Raw genomic sequence first — 19,694 nt, 5'->3', positions numbered from 1 at the left:
TAAAATACAAGTATTGGACTAGGAAGATAGAAAGTAGTGGAACTGACAGAATATAGCCCTGATAGTTGTCTCAGTATTTATCATTATTCATTTTTTTCTTCTTAGAGCAGAAAAGAGAGACTACAATACTGAAGCTTCCTTCAGTGTGGTGGGGTCTGGGAGGACTTGAATCTGAGTCTCATACATGGCAAGCATAATTCGTGTTTTACGAGTAAGAAATGTGGTGAAATTGGAGTTTTCATTAAGTCATGCACTTGTGCTTATAATATGAATCACTTTAATATGGGGAATTAAAGAGTCACAGGTGCTATATTATTTCCCCTAGATAATCGACCTTGATGTAAGAGCTGGGAGTGAAATGTTGACTGCTAGAATTCTAACATTTGAAAGCATTTGTATGTTTATGCAATAAAATACCTAAGATTTACTTACTTGTTTTTAATTATTTTTTGCCATTATTGTTTGGACTTGCTGCCTGTACAATTTCTTTTCCTTTCCTTTCTGAGAGAGACAAAGAGAAATAGATAAGGGGGAGAGAGAGAAAGAGACACCTGCAATACTGCTCCACCACTCATGAAGGTTCCACCTTGCATGTGGAGGAGAGAAGCTTGAATCTTGATCCTCTAGAATGCTAACATGTATACTCTACTGAGTGTTCCACCACTTAGCCTCTATGCCTAATAATTACATCACTATTTTAGACAGTACTTCAAAGATTAAATGAGTAATCCCACTTTAAATATTTAACAGAGAGCTTTGAACTGAGGAAGGATTCCAAAATTGTTTTGTTTGTTTGATGTTGGAAAGATACATTTTGGAAAAGAACTTCAATAATTTATAAGAAAATAAAGTGAATAAATACTAAACAAATGCCTCCCTTTAATTGTTAAAATAACTCCAGAGTAAGAAAAATTAGTTCATTTTGTTCCCAAAGCTGCTCACACTCAGGAAGGTAAAGTAACCAGCTCAAGGGCACATAGCCCATGCTCTTTCATCCACCTCTCACCATTTCTATGAATAAGGAATCTGCTCAAATATTCATGGAAGTTGAATTTAATGTTAGTATCTTTATAACATGAGTTAAGAGTCCATATTAACTCTGAATTTCAGCACTGGATCGTTAGTGAACTATGAATCAGTAACATTGCTATTTGACCATCTAAAACAGACAAAGGTAAAAAAAAAAAAATCTCATTCCTGAAATGGGCAACATCTGAAAGAGAAGAGTGTACATCACAGAAATATAGAAGGCCAGGAATCATTTTATAAGTAATAAAATGAGAAGGAAATAGTCAATGATGGATGTTAGAATGACACCCATTAAAGTAGGCTAAATACATTACATTGCATTAAATTTTACAGCAGTTGAGCATGATGTATACATTCACTGTTTGCCAGTAAAGTAGTTAGTAGAATTTTCTTAATTTTACTGTAAGAAACCAAGGCATAAAGGAGTCAAATGTTTCTTAACTGAGCTGGGATTTAAACTGAAGTAACCCAAGTGCCTGTTCTTACTTGATTGCTCTTACTAGTCTCTGCTCTTAGACCTTCAATGTCAGTGTGCTGTGTAAGTTACATAGACTGTGCTTATTTGGAGACATAATGATTTAACATTCTTTAACCCTTCAGATAAATTTTATATATGAAAACGCATTCCTTTTGTTCTTTGAGAATTTAGTGGATTTATCCAGCAGACTTTTTTTTTTTTCCTTTGTCTTAGCAGAGGTTAATGGTGACATTCTGGAGGACTTTTTCAGATAGAGACAGGGGCTGAAAGAGTAAAGGAAATATAATACAAAACCCAAGATTGCTTAGGTGCCAATGGATATAGGTTCAAACCTGTGGTGCATACCTGGTGAAGCAGGTACAGTCACATGACTTATCTAGATGGTCCTACTTAGCACATTGCTATTGAGCAACTACAGCCTGCTTTCCACTGCTCATGTTGGGGGCATAGCAGGGAACAGGAAGCCAGGACCCTGACTTGTTACATGCATAGTTCTAGGTATGTACTCAACTTCACCAATATATACAGCAAGTAATAGTACAGACTAATTTTTTAAATTTTTTATTTACAAAAAATAATTATTTATTTACATTGACTAAACCATAGGATAATAGGGGCACAACTCCACACAATTCCCACCACCAGAACTCTACATCCCAGTCCCTCACCTGATAGCTTTCCTATTCTTTAACCCTCTGGGGGTATGAACCCAGGGTCACTGTGTGATGTAGAAGGTGGAAGGTCTGGCTTCTGTAATTGCTTCCCAGCTGAACATGGGCATTGACTGGTCAAGCCATACTCCCAGCCTATCTCTCTCTTTCCCTAGTGGGGAAGAGCTCTGGGGAATCGGGGCTCCAGGACACATTGGTGGGGTTGTCTGTCCAGAGAAGTCTGGTCGGCATCATGTCAACATCTGGAACCTGGTGGTTGAAAAGAGAGTTAACATACAAAGCCAAACAAATTGTCGACCAATCATAGACCTAAAGACTGGAGTAGTGCAGAGGAAGAGTTGAGGGGCCCTCCATTTTGTAGATAGCTAGTAAGCATGTTTTAGTTATATTCCAAAGGGCCTGTAGCTATACTAGTTTGTTTTTTTCCCCTGAGCCTGAAATCTGATATGCAGGTGGATCCATGTTATTGTCTGGGGAGGTGATGTCATTGCTGGAAAAGGACCAGAAAGCTGTATCAGGGAAGAGAGTCACTCCCTAATATGGGGAAGGGGTATAAATATTGTTGACTGTAAACCTCACTGATTTGATTTGGTCTGGGGCCCATATTCAGCTTAGAAGCTTATGTGACCTCTGCATACCTGCAGATCTGAGCTCACATTCTGTGGTCATCAATAGGAACATTCCAAGCTGCTCCAATTTCAGGACCCATATTCCTTAGGTGTAGCATAGAGTATGTTGTCCAGCTTCACTTTGGAGGATGGAGCATTCTGTACCGTTGTGAATCCAAGTTGAGGACAGGGTCCTATGATGGGCCCACAAAGGAGTCTATTTTGTTGTTCCTGATAGAGATGACGGGTAACAGTGGAGAGAGGGATTTGAGGTCTAGGCCCATCATGTCTGTTTGGGAATCTCAGGACTCCCCGATTAGGGCCCCAGCTGATGGGGAAGTGACCATTTTTTACAGTCTTTTAAACCCATCAATTTTCCCTTTGCCTGTGGCAAAAGCTTTCCTCTAAAAAACATCAAATTATAACCCAGTAAAATGAATGAGTATTCTAAAATCCTGCTAAGGTAATTCTGTTTTAAGGAGAAGGCTAGGGCTCTAGGAATATTTTTATCCCTTTGCCTTTTATACATGTACCCTTACCTGCTCTTTGAATTAGACAGTGTGAGCTACCACAGGCTCCACTAAAGACACTTCTTCCCCAAGCTTGCAGTCAGGGACCCCTCTGGCATAATGAAACAGGCTTTGTACACCTATGCAGATCCATAGCTGTGCACACGCCCACAGGCCCACGAATATGCCCATGTATAGGTGTTTTGTATGCATATGGAATGAGCCCATTGGCCTTCCTTTTCACTTGATCTCTGCTGTATTTAGGCAAACTCATAGGACTCAGGGAATAGCCAGAGGAGGCAGATAAATAGCCCTTTTCCTTTCACTGGTGGCTACCAATGCTGGGCCCAAGGAATCTGCAATGCTTGTTCTAGGCAGCCAATAAAGGGTGATATAGCAGTTGAGCAAGAAAAGACTGCATGAGCAAGGAAAGGGACTGTCGTGAGAAAAACGATGTTTCAGGGGCTACTGAACATCATAGTTCTATGATGTCTATGTTTTTTTTTTTTTTTTTTTTTTTACAAACCAAGCAAGCCCTAGGAAGCTGCGCGCAGCGGGGTGGGGGTGGGGGATGAAAGGCCAAATCTAAAATACTCTGAAATTGTTATTATTATAATTGCTGATTGAGCTTACAAACCACTGCTTGGCTTGTGCCCCTGTCCCAGGATTAAAGAATCCAAGCGAGTGGATTGAAACTCCAGAGCCACATCCTGCACTTTGCACAGGGGTGGTGTTTGCGCTCCAAGGAGGCATCCAGGCACCGTTTTCCTAGGCGTTGTGCGGGGTTCTTCAGCAGTCCAGCTGCTGCTCAGAAGGGAGTTTCTAGAAGCTCCGTGTCTACTGTCTCCCTTCCCCCATCTTCCCCCCTTTACTTTTACCCCTCCCCCCAGCCCCCTTGAGGAGCTCCCCGCTGCGTCCGCCTGCCTAGGCGTGCAGTGCAGGTGCCTCTGTACCAGATGCTGCTGCCACCGAGCCACCTCCTCCGAGCCGACCAAGGGGCTTGACCCAGCGCTGCTGCATCGCGGGTGTTTTTTTTCCCTGGGCGCTGCTGCCACTGCTCATAGCCCTGGACTCTCCGCCCTCCCTCTCAACCCAGCGCCCGGGCGGGCGCCTGCAGGGGCAGGGGGCGGGGTGGGGAGCAGGAGCTTGTCCGCTGGTCGCCGCCTCCTCCGCAGCCTGCTGGAGCCTTGAAACCGCGACCTGCCTCCGCCTCTTCCTCCCGCGGCTCCAGCCCACCTTCCGCGCCTCGTCCTCCAGCCGCCCCCGCCGCTGCGCCCCCGGCGGGCGGCTGCCTGGGCAGACCGGGGAGGGGACCCTGCGCCGCGTCCTCCTCGCGCTCGGCTCGGCTCCGCGCGGCCCGGCCCGGGAGGCGTGCATGCCCCGGCGGCCCGCGGCGCTCACCAGCAGCATGCTCTATTTTCAGATGGTGATCATGGCAGGGACGGTGATGCTGGCGTACTACTTCGAATACACCGACACGTTCACGGTGAACGTGCAGGGCTTCTTCTGCCACGACAGCGCCTACCGCAAGCCCTACCCGGGCCCGGAGGACAGCAGCGCGGTGCCCCCAGTGCTCCTCTACTCACTGGCTGCCGGTGTCCCAGTGCTCGTGGTAAGCCTGGGGGTGCTCGCCCTCATTCCCCTTCTACCAACTCGCGCCTTCGAGGTTGAGGCCCCGCTGGGGGTCGGGGAGTCGCAGCCTTTGCTTTCCAAGTTCCTCTAACTTGTGGGAGAGCCCCTTCCCCAGGGGACATTCTTCCTGGGCACATCCAGGGTGGGTGCGATGGCAGCACCCCCCCCCCCTTTCTTTACCATCCCCTCACCCTGTGCCTTGGCTGCAGAGTGGGTCATAAGAAGGGGGATGGGAAGGGAAGGGGTCTATAGGACTTGACTTGTGGTGGTCTGTTTTGGGGGGAGGTGGGCCTTGAGGATGGATCTTGACTTCCTTGACTGTGTGGCCTGGCTCCCTTGGTTGCCTCCTCTCAGATTGAGGCTGGAAGATGAGCAATATTGGGGCTAGTGAGAGACAGAGCGGATCAATTGTTGGGGTTGGAAGGCACTCCTGCTATGCAGGAGCTTACTGATTTTTTTTTTTCTTTCTTCCATCTCCTATCATTTTAGATAAAAGTGATCATGAAACTTACTTATCTGAAAAGGGAGCGAATACCTTAAAAAAAAAAAAAAGGAAAAAAGAAAGAAAGAAAGAAAGAAAAAGTGAAGATACTTAATCGTGGAGAGGTTCCATTAAGAATATTTGCTGAAAAGCAGCTCTGCCTAAATTATAAGATTTATCTAGAAGGCTGCTGGGTAGCTTAAGTCCTTTTATTTTAGAGTTTGCCTGAGAAATTCTGTTTTCGATTTATGGAGACTGAGTGTGTGTGTTTACAGACATATAGGTAGTTATTAGAATAATCATATGATTATTTCACATGTGTGAATATGATACTAAGATATTGGGTGAAGAGAATTTGGAATAGTTTGTTCAGATTTTTTTCTCTTAATGCTGTCTAACGTATTGAGAGTTCCTTTTCTGTGGTACTTATTTTTCTCTAGCTAAAAAAAGGAAGTTTTACTTTCAATGGTTGACTATGTATGCCACAATAATGAATATTAAGAACATATGTATTAGAATGTTTTCTTTCTAACACATATATTCATGTTTTATTTTAAGGGTAGTTATTTAAAAATAATGAAATAATAAAAATAAATCCCTGAGATCCACAGTGGAATTCCCTGGGAAATCCCTGGGTACTTCTTGACAAGTTCAGAGTAACTTTGTTTATCACACATACTGTGATGGTTGACTTCAAATGCATCTCCAGCATGCTGATTTTAAAAGTGTTATAACCTTGTACTAGAAAATGTTTTGTTTCATTTTTTAATTGTGATTTGCTAAGATTTGTCAAAAACTCAAATCCAGCTTCATGTTTATGTTCTCTCACCCCTTTGTGTCAACAGTGGAAGAGAGGAAAGGAAAGAAATAAAAGAGCCTTTCTTGGAATCTTTTTTAAACTCCTGCAGATACTGAGTTTTCAGGCACCTGTTTTCCAGGAAGCTAAATCACTCTTGTTCTTGTTTGTTTATCCTTCCCTTCCCCCTCAAGGATTTTTGTTCTAAAGAAAAAAATATTCACACTGGTCTGGCTCTAAGCAAAATCAATCAAGTCTGTTACTTCTCCTCAGTTGCTGATTACCAACCTCTATAATATTTGAATAGATAGTACTTTTTTCAGATTCTAGTCACCCATTCCTGATGGCAGATGCTAGTTAGAAACAAGGACATAGGCTTGGCAAAATAACTCACTTAGATTGTGTGTTGTATTACCATGTGTGCAACTCAAATTGGACCAGGTCCTGACCACATTGAAGCAAGTTTTGGTACTGTGGTGTGCTCTCTATCTCTCTGCCTTAATCTTCCCATCTGAATAAAAATTGGTTTGGAGTGATAAAGTCCCAGATATTATTTAATAATAATAATAATAGTAACAGGAATATTTTTCTCAAAGATTTGATTTGGGAAAACACTCAAAAGATTTTGATTATTCTTCACTTGGAGGAACCTTGAAGAAGAAAGGGAACTGATTAGTCATTATTGAGTACCTGCTCTGTACTGGGCACTGAAGAGCCATAGTCCTATAGATTTTTCAGAAGAGTTCTCCCAAGAGATATTCTCTGCATTTAACACTTGTGCACATCTAAAATCAGATAAGAGGCTAGAAATAACCAAAAATGAAAAGGGAGGATGTGGTGTTCTTACATCACGGCACTGATGCCAGCCACACTACTTCTACTTTCACAGAACATGTTTACTAATAGGCCAACCATCTAAAACATAAGTTCAGACATTTTTAAAGAGAGGGTCCAACCTAATGAGCTTTCAGTTTTTTAGGTATAAGAAAATGAATCTGGCAGTCATCCTGGAGAGGAAGTGCTGGGTTTGGGAAAAAACCTGTGCTTCTGGCCTCTGTTTCCCCTTCTGCTTTTCTGAATAGTATATTTTCAAAAATGCTTCTATTTCTTTCGGGAATAATGGTTTAGGACCGTTACTTCACATGCACACATTAATAATACTGTTAGTAGTGCCTGTCATTTGTTTAACTATCTACCTTAAGTCCATCTAATATTTGCATTATTTATGATTGCAATTGTTATAAATGTTGTTTAACACCTGGAAAACTTGAGGCTTAGGAAGGTTAAGTAACTTGGCTAAGGATTAGAGCTAAAAATGTTACATCGTAATTTTAACTTCCCACTGTCAAACTTCAAACTTGTGCTTTCTCTATTATAATATGCAAATTACATTTACTCATTAATAGTTCTTCTAAATAAAAACTTCCAGCAATTTCTTTTTTCCATCTCTTACACTTTGGGGACATTAATCATGAAAGTGCTTCCTAGTATATATATTAGCTTTTGAAATTCATTTCTAACACTAGAGAGTAGGAGTATTACTCTGACCGCAGGCAGTAGTTTTGTTCCATACTTGCCAAGTTTATTTATAATTTAAAATTTTAAAGCAATATGCATTTTCAGTTTTATCACTTTGCATAGTTCTGGGAGCCCATATTTGCAGTCTCCAAAATATATCTAGGCTGGGACAGTAATATAGTGGTTATGAAAATACCTGAGGCTCAGAGGTCCCAGGGTGAATCTATAAACCAGAGTTGAGCAGTACTCTGATTAAAGTAAACCAACCAACAAACAGATAAATAATAGCAAATTATATTGTATTGTTATGAAAATAATTGGGATTCTACTTGCTGTGTGACCTTGAACAAATGTGTGAGACCCTGGGTTCCAGTCTCTGGTCACCACATGGAAGCACCATGCACAGTTGAAGCCTCACAAGTGGTGGAGCAGCATTGTGTTACATTCTTCATTCTGTGTATCTCTCTCCTGCCCCCCATTTATATATATATATATATATATATGTATATATTCATACTGTGTCTGCCATATAGGGATAAAGCCCCAACAAAAACTCTGAAGGCAAAATAATGATAATAATAATTAAGAACAAAGGAAAAAGCTTTATGAAGCAAACTGTGTTATTTGAGATATAAATGGAATAACGTACTGGATTTTAAGTCAGAACATCAGAGAAGGAATTAAAGTAACAGTATTTCTAAGAAGGAGTTCATCAGAGAAGAACCCCCTTGGTAGCAGAAAATGGAGTTTGAGATTGACTTTTGTTGTTTCTAAGAGTGGTGTATGTGGAACTAGAGGAGTGTAAGACTTAGATGAAAACTGGGGTCTCATTGATGAAACTTGGAACACCATGGTGAGAGTTTTTCTTCATTTTTTGGGAATCAAGTAGGGTCATAGTAATATGGTGGAGTTTTAGGGTAGTTGAAGGATGCTATAAGATTCTATTATTAAAATAACTACGCAACATAATCTAAAGCTTTTTATTTCAAGTCATATATTATAAGTACAGTTATTTTAATTGTGTTTTCTAAAACAATTTTGTTTGGACACATATACATAGATGGTATGGTTATAAACTATAAAACCAGATTTTGTTCAGTTTGATCTGCAATGTATTTACCAAAGTGCCATGTAAATTTAATTAGCAACCTTTGACTTTCATTGATTAGAAGGAGTTGTGACAACAGTGGTTTCTGCTTCCCACATTTGGATGGAGTGACCACTACTAGCAGCCATTGATACTTACAATTCTGTGCAATATAGACAATTTGAAGGAGGCGAAGTTAGATATCTACTGCCATAGTGACAGACACAAGACAGAAAAGACTATAGAGGGAAGGTTTGTGGGCTAGGGAATATCTCTATCTTATCTGGATTCTCACAAAGCCTCTGGATTCTGAACCTCTGGGATGTAAGTAGCTCCTGCTGCTATCCTAATGGTATCAGATCACAGAGTATGGAGGAGGTAGATGATGATAGAGATGAATAATATACTCAAAGTTCCAAGTTATTTCATCATACCTGAAAATTTCCCTTAGCTGTCTTCTCCCTTCATCCTTGCCTTGGATGCCTGTTCCTACCTTCAGTTCTAGAGCACACTTCTGTAGTGTGATGCAAGATAAAAAGCACAGACGTGGTGTCAGATAAATCTGGATTTTTACCCTGGTTTCTCTCATTACTGTGCATGTAACCATGAGAAGAATTTTATTATTCACAAGCTAGAAGTAAAAGTGCCTCTCTCTGGAGAGTCTGTACTTACATAGGTTAAGATCACAGACTTTGGGAGTCGGGCTGTAGCGCAGCAGGTTAAGTGCAGGTGGCACAAAGCACAAGGACCGGCATAAGGATCCCGGTTCAAACCCCGGCTCCCCACCTGCAGGGGAGTCGCTTCACAGGCGGTGAAGCTGGTCTGCAAGTGTCTATCTTTCTCTCCTCCTCTCTGTCTTCCCCTCTTCTCTCCATTTCTCTCTGTCCTATCCAACAATGACAACAACAATAATAACTACAACAATAAAACAACAAGGGCAACAAAAGGGAATAAATAAATAAAATAAATATTTAAAAAAAAATCACAGACTTTGCAGTTAGACTGCTTGGACCCACCACTTTTCCAGCTCTGTAAAGTCTAGTCACTGTCTCTAGAGCCTCAGCTTCTTCGACTTCAAATTTGACCTGATTCGATTAATATAAATAAGAAAGGGGCTAAGTATCACACTACTACCCAGCTAAATATTATAGCTAATATGAATCCTCCCAAGGTTATGGTGACTAATCAAAATAGTCTATTCAAATCACATAGCAAAATGCTCATATTGATAGATTCCAAGGCTGATCAAATATTAGAAGAACCATCTAGTTCAATTCACTTACTTGCCTAAATTGAGGAGACTGAATAGCATGAAAAGTTAAATTCAATCAGAACTTTCTTCCTTTATTTATTTACTTTTATTGATTGAATAATGACTGGCAAAACTATAGGGTAAGAGGGGTATAATTCCACACAATTCCCACTACCAGTGTCCCATATCCCATTCCCTCCATTAGAAGCTTTTCTATTCTTTATCCCTCTGGGGAGCAGAAGGTGGAAGGTCTGACTTTTGTAATTGCTTCTCTGCTGAACATGGGTGTTGGCAGGTTGACCCATACTCACAACCTGTTTCTATCTTTCCCTAGTTGGGTAGGGCTCTGAAAAAGTGGGATTCCAGGGTACATTGGTGAGGTACTCTGTCCACTTATGTCAGGTTGGCATCATGGTAGCATCTGCAATGTGGTGGCTAAAAAAGCATTAAGATATTAAATAGACCAAATTATTTAATGGTCAAGAACCTAAAGATAAGACTATAGCAGATGAGATTTAGGGTTAGTAGGTCTATTTTAAATATATTCCAAGGGGCCTATGACTTTACAAATTTTTGCCTAAGCCTGACAGCTAACATGCAGGTAGACCAAAGGTATTGTCTGGGTAGATGGCGTCCGAGTTGGATAAAGAACTAGAAAGCTGGATCGGGGAAGAGAAGAGTAGCTCCTAAATATGGGGATAGTATATAAATACTGTTAACTGTACACTCCATTGATTTGATCTGGGGCAGAATTGTCTTCTTAGGATCAAGTCAGAGATTCTTGTCTTTGATGATGCCTCCTTTCTTTAAGTGGGTTAGCACTTGCATCAGCCATTCTAGGAATATTTATGACACTGATTCATTTACAGAACAGTAGTCCTTTCTTATTTTTAAATTCTATTTATTTATTCCCTTTTGTTGCCCTTGTTATTTGTTGTTGTTACTGATGTCGTCATTGTTGGATAGGACAGAGAGAAATGGAGAGAGGAGGGGAAGACAGAAAGGGGGAGAGAAAGACACCTGCAGACCTGCTTCACTGCTTGTGAAGCGACTTCTCTGCAGGTGGGAAGCTGGGGCTCAAACCAGCATCCTTAAGCCAATCCTTGCGCTTTGTGCCATGTGTGCTTAACCCGCTGCACTAAGGCCAGACTTCCCTAGTCCTTTCTTTAAACATAGTTACAGGGGAGTCAGGCTGTAGCGCAGCGGGTTAAGCGCAGGTGGCGCAAAGCACAAGGACCGGCACAAGGACCGGCATAAGGATCCCGGTTCGAACCCTGGCTCCCCACCTGCAGGGGAGTCGCTTCACAGGCGGTGAAGCAGGTCTGCAGGTGTCTTTCTCTCCCCCTTTCTGTCTTCCCCTCCTCTCTCCATTTCTCTCTGTCCTATCCAACAATGACGACATCAGTAACAACAACAAATAACAAGGGCAACAAAAGGGAATAAATAAATAGAATTTAAAAATAAGAAAGGACTACTTCATGAAATTATGTATTAGACTTGCATTTAATATTTTATTAGTGATTTAATAATGGCTTACAAGATCATAAAATTACAAGGTATAGTTCCACATGGCACACACCATCACAATTCCCTACTCTCTCTTCACCCACCTCTGGCTCTCCCCTCATCCTCCCAAGAATAACCACCATGATTCTCACAAAATCTTTGCAATGATTTCACATTCTTTTTTTAAGTGAGTTTATGTGTTTCAGTCTTCATAGTACACGTATGAATAAAACCATACAGTGGCAGTCTTTCAGAGAAATTCAGGTCATTTGATAATATATATACTATAGCAACAAAAGAACTTGCACATAAACATCAAATTAAAAATCTCAACATAAGAAGGATGAGAAAAAAACTGTGGTCTTGGAGATGGTGCAGTGAATAAAGCACTGGGGTCTCAAGCCTGAGGTCCTGAGTTCAGTCCCCGGCAGCACGTATACCAGAGTGATGTCGGGTTCTTTTTCTCTCTTCTCCTATCTTTCTCATGAATAAATAAATAAAATTTAAAAAAAAGAAAAAGAAAAAATTGTAAGAAAGATTTTAAAGTACTAGAAAGTTATATAACAAAGTATTGAAGACTATGCATGCAAATATATTATACATAAAAGTATTGTACATACAATTTCTTTATAAATACCTTATATATAAACATATCTAACAGGATCTTTCTTGAACTATTCTTGTCTACCATTCTTTGCTTGAACAACTTCTATCCATTTCTTTCTCCCTTTTCATTCCTTAAAATAGTCTCATATTTCCATGACTTGTTTTTCTGAGTCTGATTTACTGTGTATCAGCTTGTTGAGAGTCCCTTGTTTCTTTCTGTGTGGCACTCCTTCCAGTAACTATTGTAAGGCAGGTCTGGTAATTGCAAACTTCTTTTGTTTTTATATGTTTGGTTCTGCTTTGATTGCTCCTTCATATTTGAATGACAGTCTTGCAGGGTAAGGTATGTGTGGCTGGCTTTTATCGTCTTTTAAAACCTTGATTGTATCACTCCACTCGCTCCTCGCTTCCGTGTTTCCTTGCAGAAAAATCTGATGTAAGTCTGACTACTCTGACTTTATAAGTCACTCCCCCCCTTCCCGGAAGCTTGTAATTTTTTCTCTTTGTCCTTGACTTTTGATAATTTCACAGTGATGTGTTTTGACGTAGGTCTATTTGGGTTTAGAAATTCGGGAGTTTTTCGACCACATTCTGCACCCCAAAAAGAATTTTGGTCCATCTTCCCAAAGAGGTAAATGATAGGCAAGTAATCCAGAGGGTGCTACTCCTTCATTCCACCATGATCTGAAGCTTTTGCCACCAGGAATCTTGTTTTTATATCATCAATGAAAAGGAAGTGAATCTGGAAAACACCAGCAGAAGCCAGGCACTGTTTTGCTTATCTGAGAGGGAAAAGAAAGTCAGGAAAGGCACTTGAAAGTAGTAATTGGTGTAGAGGCTAAACTAGAAAGGAAGTGAAGATACTACTATTGAGAACATGGGGAAAATAAATGTATAGCGTACAGAATCAGCTCATATAAGTGACCTTAGGAGAACTTACTGCAGTTTCCAGTGGAGGGGATGGGACACAGAACTCTGGTGGTGTATGGAATTATATCCCTGTTATCATATGATTTTGTAAATCAATATTAAATCACTAATAAAAAAAGGAAATTTGGGAGTTCTTTCTGCTTCCTTAACATCAATATCTTTACCACATTTGCTATTATTTATCTGAATATGGTTTTGGCTCCCTTTCTTCTCTTTCAGAGACTTCTATAATTCTGATGTTTGTTTTTCTAATAGGGTCTTTAATCTCTTGAAGAGTTGCTTCATTTTTTCCAAATCTTTTTTCACCACCTACTTTGAAGTCAAAGTCTGTGGCCAGTTTGTCTTTTTCCTGATGTTCTCATTTCTACATGGGTAAGTTTGCTTACTTGACTTGCTGTTTGAGACTGGAATACATCCACAGTGTCCTTCATACCCTGTAACTCTGTTTTCAAATTTTCTATTTTTTTTTGGCCTACAGGGTTGTTGCTGGGGCTCAGTGCCTGCACCATGAATCCACTGCTCCTGGAGGCCATTTTTCCCCATTTTGTTGCCCTTGTTGTTGTAGCCTTGTTGTGGTTATTATTGTTATTGTTGATGTCTTTCATTGTTGGATAGGACAAAGAGAAATCTAGAGAGGAGGGGAAGACAGAGGGGGAGAGAAAGACAGACACCTGCAGACCTGCTTCACCACCTGTGAAGCGACTCCCCTGCGGGTGGGGGACCGGGGGCTCCAACTGGGATCCTTATGTGGGTCTTTGCGCTTTGTGCCACGTGCGCTTAACCCGCTGTGCTACCACCCGACCACCCCCTCTATTTTTGTATGATGTGAATCTTTGAAGTCATGGATTTCATTTTTTCTTTTGCCTCCAGGGTTATTGCTGAGACTTCATACTGGCACTACGAATCCACTGCTCCTGGTTGCCACCCCCACCCCCATTGTATTAGCTAAAACAGAGATCAACTGAAAGGGGAAGGGGAGATAGGGAGAAAAGGATAGACACCTGCATATCTGCTTCGCCACTCTTGAAGTATCCCCGCTACAGGTGGGGAGTGGGGCCTCAAACCTCGATCCTTGTGTGCAACCTGTGCATAGTACTGTGCATGCTTAAGTTGGCGCACCATTACCTGGCTCCTAAGACATGGATTTCTTTTTAATTAATTTCTCCATATTAAGTTGAGTGCTTTGTGTTTCTTCATATTTCTTGACAGTTCTTCTTCTTCTAGTGTTTGCCCTTCTTCCGTAGCCAGTCAACAGCATCAGGTTGAGCCTGATGTAAAGTTTCGAGACCTCCTTTGAATCTGGAGAGGTGGCAGTCGTTGACTATGTGGGTCATAGTCTGTCTGTAGCCACAGGGGCAGTTCGGGTCGTCTCTGGCTCCCCAGCGATGGAACATAGCGGCGCACCGGCCATGGCCTGTTCGATAGCGATTGAGGAGGGCCCAATCATAACGTGCTAGGTCAAAGCCGGGTTGACGCTTGCAGGGGTCTGTGATGAGGTGTTTGTTCTTTACCTCAGCTGACTGCCAACTCTGTTTCCAAGAGACTGGAACAGAGAAGTTCAGTGTAGGCATAGGGGACCAGATTGGGTGACAAGACGTCAAGCGTTGGACAGGGTGGGTGAAGATATCTGCGTATATTGGCAGGTCCGGTCGAGCGTAGACGTGGGAAATGAACTTAGATGATGCCGCATCCCGACGATTATCTGGCAGGGCGATGTTGCTAAGAACTGGCAGCCATGGAACCGGGGTGGAACGGATGGTTCCAGAAATTATCCTCTTGACAGTGTATTGCTTAAACTCTGATAGTTTCCCTAGATTTAGATCATTAAGTTTCTATGTTTCCTCTTGGCTTTATAGAACCAGTTTTTTTCTAGTTTTACCCATCTGTTTTGGTTTCTGTTCTTGTCCACAGGTGGTGCTGGATTCTGCTTTGCATGTGCATTGTGGAGGAAGGAGAGCTTTGAATGACCTAGTATTATGGCATCTGATGTCCCTTGAACAGAGATGGTTGTGTGTGTGTGTGTGTGTGTGTGTGTGTGTGTGTGTGTGTGTGTGTGTGTGTGGTAGTATCCCAAACCTTCTCCTCGCCCCATAATGATTCCTAAAAGTAGGTGATGTCAAAGTCACTTTTCTTGTCTACAGTACAGTCTTACCCCATCACTAGAATGTCTGTGGCAGTTGAGACATCTTAGAGTTTGATAGACTTTCTTTCTTTTTTTTTTTTTAATTTTTTTTTTATTTAAGAAAGGATTAATTAACAAAACCATAGGGTAGGAGGGGTACAACTCCACACAATTCCCACCACCCAATCTCCATAACCCACCCCCTCCCCTGATAGCTTTCCCATTCTCTATCCCTCTGGAAGCATGGACCCAGGGTCATTGAGGGTTGCAGAAGGTGGAAGGTCTGGCTTCTGTAATTGCTTCCCCGCTGAACATGGGCGTTGACTGGTCGGTCCATACTCCCAGTCTGCCTCTCTCTTTCCCTAGTAGGGTGGGTCTCTGGGGAAGCTGAGCTCCAGGACACATTGGTGGGGTCTTCAGTCCAGGGAAGCCTGGCCGGCATCCTGGTAACATCTGGAACCTGGTGACTGAAAAGAGAGTTAACATACGAAGCCAAACAAATTTTTTTTTATTTCTTTATTGGGGAATTAATGCTTTACATTCAACAGTAAATACAATAGTGTGTACATGCATAACATTCCCCAGATTCCCATTTAACAATACAACAAATTGTTGAGCAATCATGGACCCAAAGCTTGGAATAGTGGAGAGGAAGTGTTAGGGGGATACTCACTGCAAACTCTAGTGTACTTCTGCTTTCAGGTATATATTTTGCAGTAGTTTATGGATACGTGTGATAGACTTTCTTAATGCCACAAGGGCACCATGTTCCAGTCCCTGATTCCTCTGAACGTTTCCTTGGAGTTTGCTTGGAGCCCATGGCATCTACAGTTCTAAACATCAGTCCAGAGCTCCTTTTAAGCCACAAGGGACCTTTTAAGTATGTCATGTAGATTTGAAATGATTGCAAACATGGTGCTCTCTGGCAGTGTAGTGCTGGCTCCTTACTGCTTGAGTCCTTCTCTCCTCCCCCTTTTCTCCCGTTGTCCAAGTGCAATCACCAACATTCAGATAGTGATGCTTCTTTCTTTACCAGAAACCCCAGCTATTCTCTGGTGAAATTTAAGTTATTTTGTTGTAAATTTTTTTCTGGTGGGGGGAGAGCCAACTTCCCAAAACTAGGTTGCTGTAACTTCATCTAAGATAAGTAACTTACTATAAACTTAGGCAATAAATTTTGATGAAAGAAAGTTAGATTTGGGGGGTCAGGTGGTGGTGCACCTGGTTGAGTTCACAGGCTACAGTGCACTAGGATCCAAGTTTGAGCCCCCAGTCCCTACCTGCAGGGGAAAAGCTTTGCAAGTGGTGAAGCAGTGTTGCACTTGTCTCTCTGTATCTCTCCCTCTCTATCACCCCCTTTCCTCTAGATTTCTGGCTGCTCTATCCAATAAATAAAGATAGTAAAAAAATTTAAAAAATATTTTTAAAAAGTTAGATTTGGGCTACTACAACAATAGTACTAAGGTTATCATAGTCTCTCATTCACTTCACTGTCTATATATCTTTATTATAATATAATCTTAGAGCTAAAAATTTTTTTAGCCACAGTGATTCAAGCATTTCTTAAATCTTTTATCCTCAATTTCAGTTTTTTCTAGTTTGATTGGAAGCTTTATGTTCCAGTGTAGATAATGGCACTGATATAGGGTGTAGGAAATTGTTTTGTTTTCTGTTAAGCTTGGAATGTTTGGGAGAGGTGGGTGACAGCAGAAGGAACTCAGAGATATTGCTGATTTAATCTGAAGTCATCTTTATTGTCTCTGTACTCACATTGATAGACTGCAGGCACCTGCATTTACTTATAATCACTCTCTCATTCTAGCTCTGCAAACTATAGTGCAGGGAGTGAGGGTCTATATTTCTAAGGTTGATTTCTTTCCATTTTTTTTCATTAGTGATAAAGTTTATTTGTAATTCAGGCTGCAAGCTGAACACATAATCTAGTCATTATATTGTTAACCTTTTTTTTTTTTTTACAATAGTGAGTTAATAATGATTAGCAAGATTGTAGGATAAGAGGGGTATAATTCCACACAGTTTCCATCTACCACCAGAGTTCCATATCCCATCCCCTCCATTGGAAGGTTCCCTATTCTTTATCCCTCTGGGTGTATGGACCAACTCTTCCTGGGATGCAAGAGGTGCAGTGGTGGCCTCCACAGCATGGATACCAGCAGGTCCATCCACATCCCCAACCTATCTCCACCTTTCCTTAGTTGGATAAGGCTCTAGGGAGGTGAGTTATAGGACACATTGGTGAGGCTCAGGAAGGTCAGGATGGCATCATAGTAGCATGGCACTTGGTTTTCCTTTTCCTTTTCAGCTTCCTTTTGCCAATTTATAGATGGATTATAATATTCAACCATGGTTCCTCTTTGTCCCATCCTCTATAGTTTATCTCCTACGGGCCTCCTACTTGGCATTCGCGGGATTTGAAACAGAGGGGTGTGTGTGTGTGTGTGTGTGTGTGTGTGTGTGTGTGTGTGTAGAGAGAGAGAGAGAGAGTTTGTCTAGTTGCTGCCTTAAAGCCACAATCTTGACCTAAGGCTTATTTCTTAAAATAGGTAGTAGTGCTAGGTTTGATAATGCAGTGGACAAACCAAATTACATGTAAAACTATGTGTGTGCATTTTTGTTTTGTTTTGTTTTTAACCAGAGCACTGCTCAGCTCTGGCTTATGGTGGTGCAGGGGATTGAACCTGGACTCTGGAGCCTCAGGCATGAGAGTCTGTTTGCATAACCATTATGCTATCTACCCTCCACCCGTGCATTTGGACTTTGTAAAAAATAATGTGGCACAGGAAAATTTCCCACAACTCCCTCCCTACCTACATAGTACAGCTGACTATCCTCCTGTACCCACTTTTTCATTAGTTTCTGATGTTGGGGGGAGGAGAGAGCGAGACAGAGAGAGAAAGAGAGAAAGAGAAAAGAGCAGCCACATCACAGATCCACCATGTATGGAGCACTTCACCCTCGCCCTCGCGCCCATATGTTCCCTTGTGTGGCTGAGCTTGAATCCAGGGCCTCATACATAGCATAGTGTTCTACTGCAAGAGCTGCCTCTGAGGCCTGTATATGTTTTTTAGTAACAGCTCTCATGACTCTATCATATTTTCAGAGTTGTCCAAGATCCCCAAATGTTGAGGACATATATTTGTAAAGGACTAGGGATGTATTGAACTTTCTTAAGTCTCTTGGGGGCCTTGCTTTACTTAGAGAGACTGATTAATATTCATTAATTTATAGTCTTCCATCTTCTTAGCTTCTTTCTTTCTCTGCATCCTGCTCTCCTTTCATTTATTCTCCTCTTCCTCCCTTTTCATACTGATAAGGTCATGATGATGCTGAGGTAGAAGCAACGGTTAAAGAATCTGAAAACCTGAAGCTCTTTTCCCTTCTCTTCTCAACTCCCTCTGTCTTTTCCTTCCCCTTCTCCCCTTGTCTCCTTGTCACACTTCATTCCTTTCCATTTTTTTCCCTGTGACTTCTCTGAGCCTGTATCTGCTTTCCTAACTTCAGAGATATCTAAAAATTCAAATGGATGGAAATGCTGCTTGGAGACAATGAATCACTTTATATATAGGAGGAAAACATGAATGGGTTATTTGGATTAGAAATGGCTACTACTGCTTGCAGCGTGGTCTTGCTGGTTTGATATACACTCTGTGATCTAGAAAAATAAATAAAATCTTATACATTTCTTATTGATTTTTCTGTAGAAACAGTAATAACAAAGAAATATAAGATGCCAAAAATGTGAAATAATTTCCAAATTACTTACTATAGACTCAAACCCAAGAACTATTTTTTAAAATATTTCAAGAAAAATTGAGTACTATAAAGATTATTTTAAAGATATATCCCAACCACTTGTATAATGAGAAAAGTAAAGGACTTTCTAGGGAGTACTATTAATATCATCAGTTAAATATGCAAAGTAATATACTGGTTTTTACCTTTTTATTGTGCAAAGAAGACATTTATTTTAAAAAATGGTGAATGATATTAATGCATCCAATTCATGCTAGGTGCAGTGCTACTGCTCTGGATTTGAAATAAGTATAATATATACTTTGCCTTTTAAGAACTCAGACAAGGGGGCCCAGCTGTGGAACTCCTGGCTTGTTATGAGGCACAAGGGCTCCGGTTTGAGTCCCTCGTCCCCACCTGCAGGGTAAAGCTTTGTGAGTTGTGAAGCAGTTCTACAGGTGTCTCACTTTTTCTCATCCTTTCTTTCTCCCCCTACCCTCTTGGTTTCTGACTGTCTCTACCTAATAAATAAAGATATTAATAATAAGAAAGCACTCAGATAATATGAGTGAAATTATATCACTAGCACAGTTTTCTTGTCTAGAAAATTGAGATAGTGATACTTAACATGATTAAACAGAATTAAATATAAGCATTCATTAATTACTCAATAATCGATAGTTGTAGTTTTGGCAAAAATGCCAATATTTGTTGAG

At 41.1% G+C, this 19,694-nt stretch overlaps 1 protein-coding gene across 6 annotated transcripts in view; it reads left to right on the top strand.

Annotated features, from left to right (window-relative positions):
• Positions 1 to 4,230: 4,230 nt before the first annotated feature.
• Positions 4,231 to 19,694, top strand: part of PLPPR5 (phospholipid phosphatase related 5) — a 156,629-nt gene continuing 141,165 nt past the window's right edge. For 5 of the 6 annotated variants that reach the window (XM_007526964.3, XM_007526961.3, XM_060202132.1 and 2 more), the window contains exon 1: positions 4,434 to 4,907. In XM_007526964.3, coding sequence (XP_007527026.1) covers positions 4,671 to 4,907 — 237 coding nt within the window. In that variant the 5' untranslated portion in view covers positions 4,434 to 4,670. Of the gene's footprint in view, positions 4,908 to 19,694 lie in introns of all 6 variants that reach the window. The other variant, XM_060202133.1, reaches the window with a different exon arrangement.

Source organism: Erinaceus europaeus, chromosome 11 (assembly GCF_950295315.1).
Source record: "Erinaceus europaeus chromosome 11, mEriEur2.1, whole genome shotgun sequence".
In the NCBI taxonomy this organism is placed as follows: domain Eukaryota; kingdom Metazoa; phylum Chordata; class Mammalia; order Eulipotyphla; family Erinaceidae; genus Erinaceus; species Erinaceus europaeus.
This window is presented reverse-complemented; position numbering and strand designations above follow the sequence as displayed.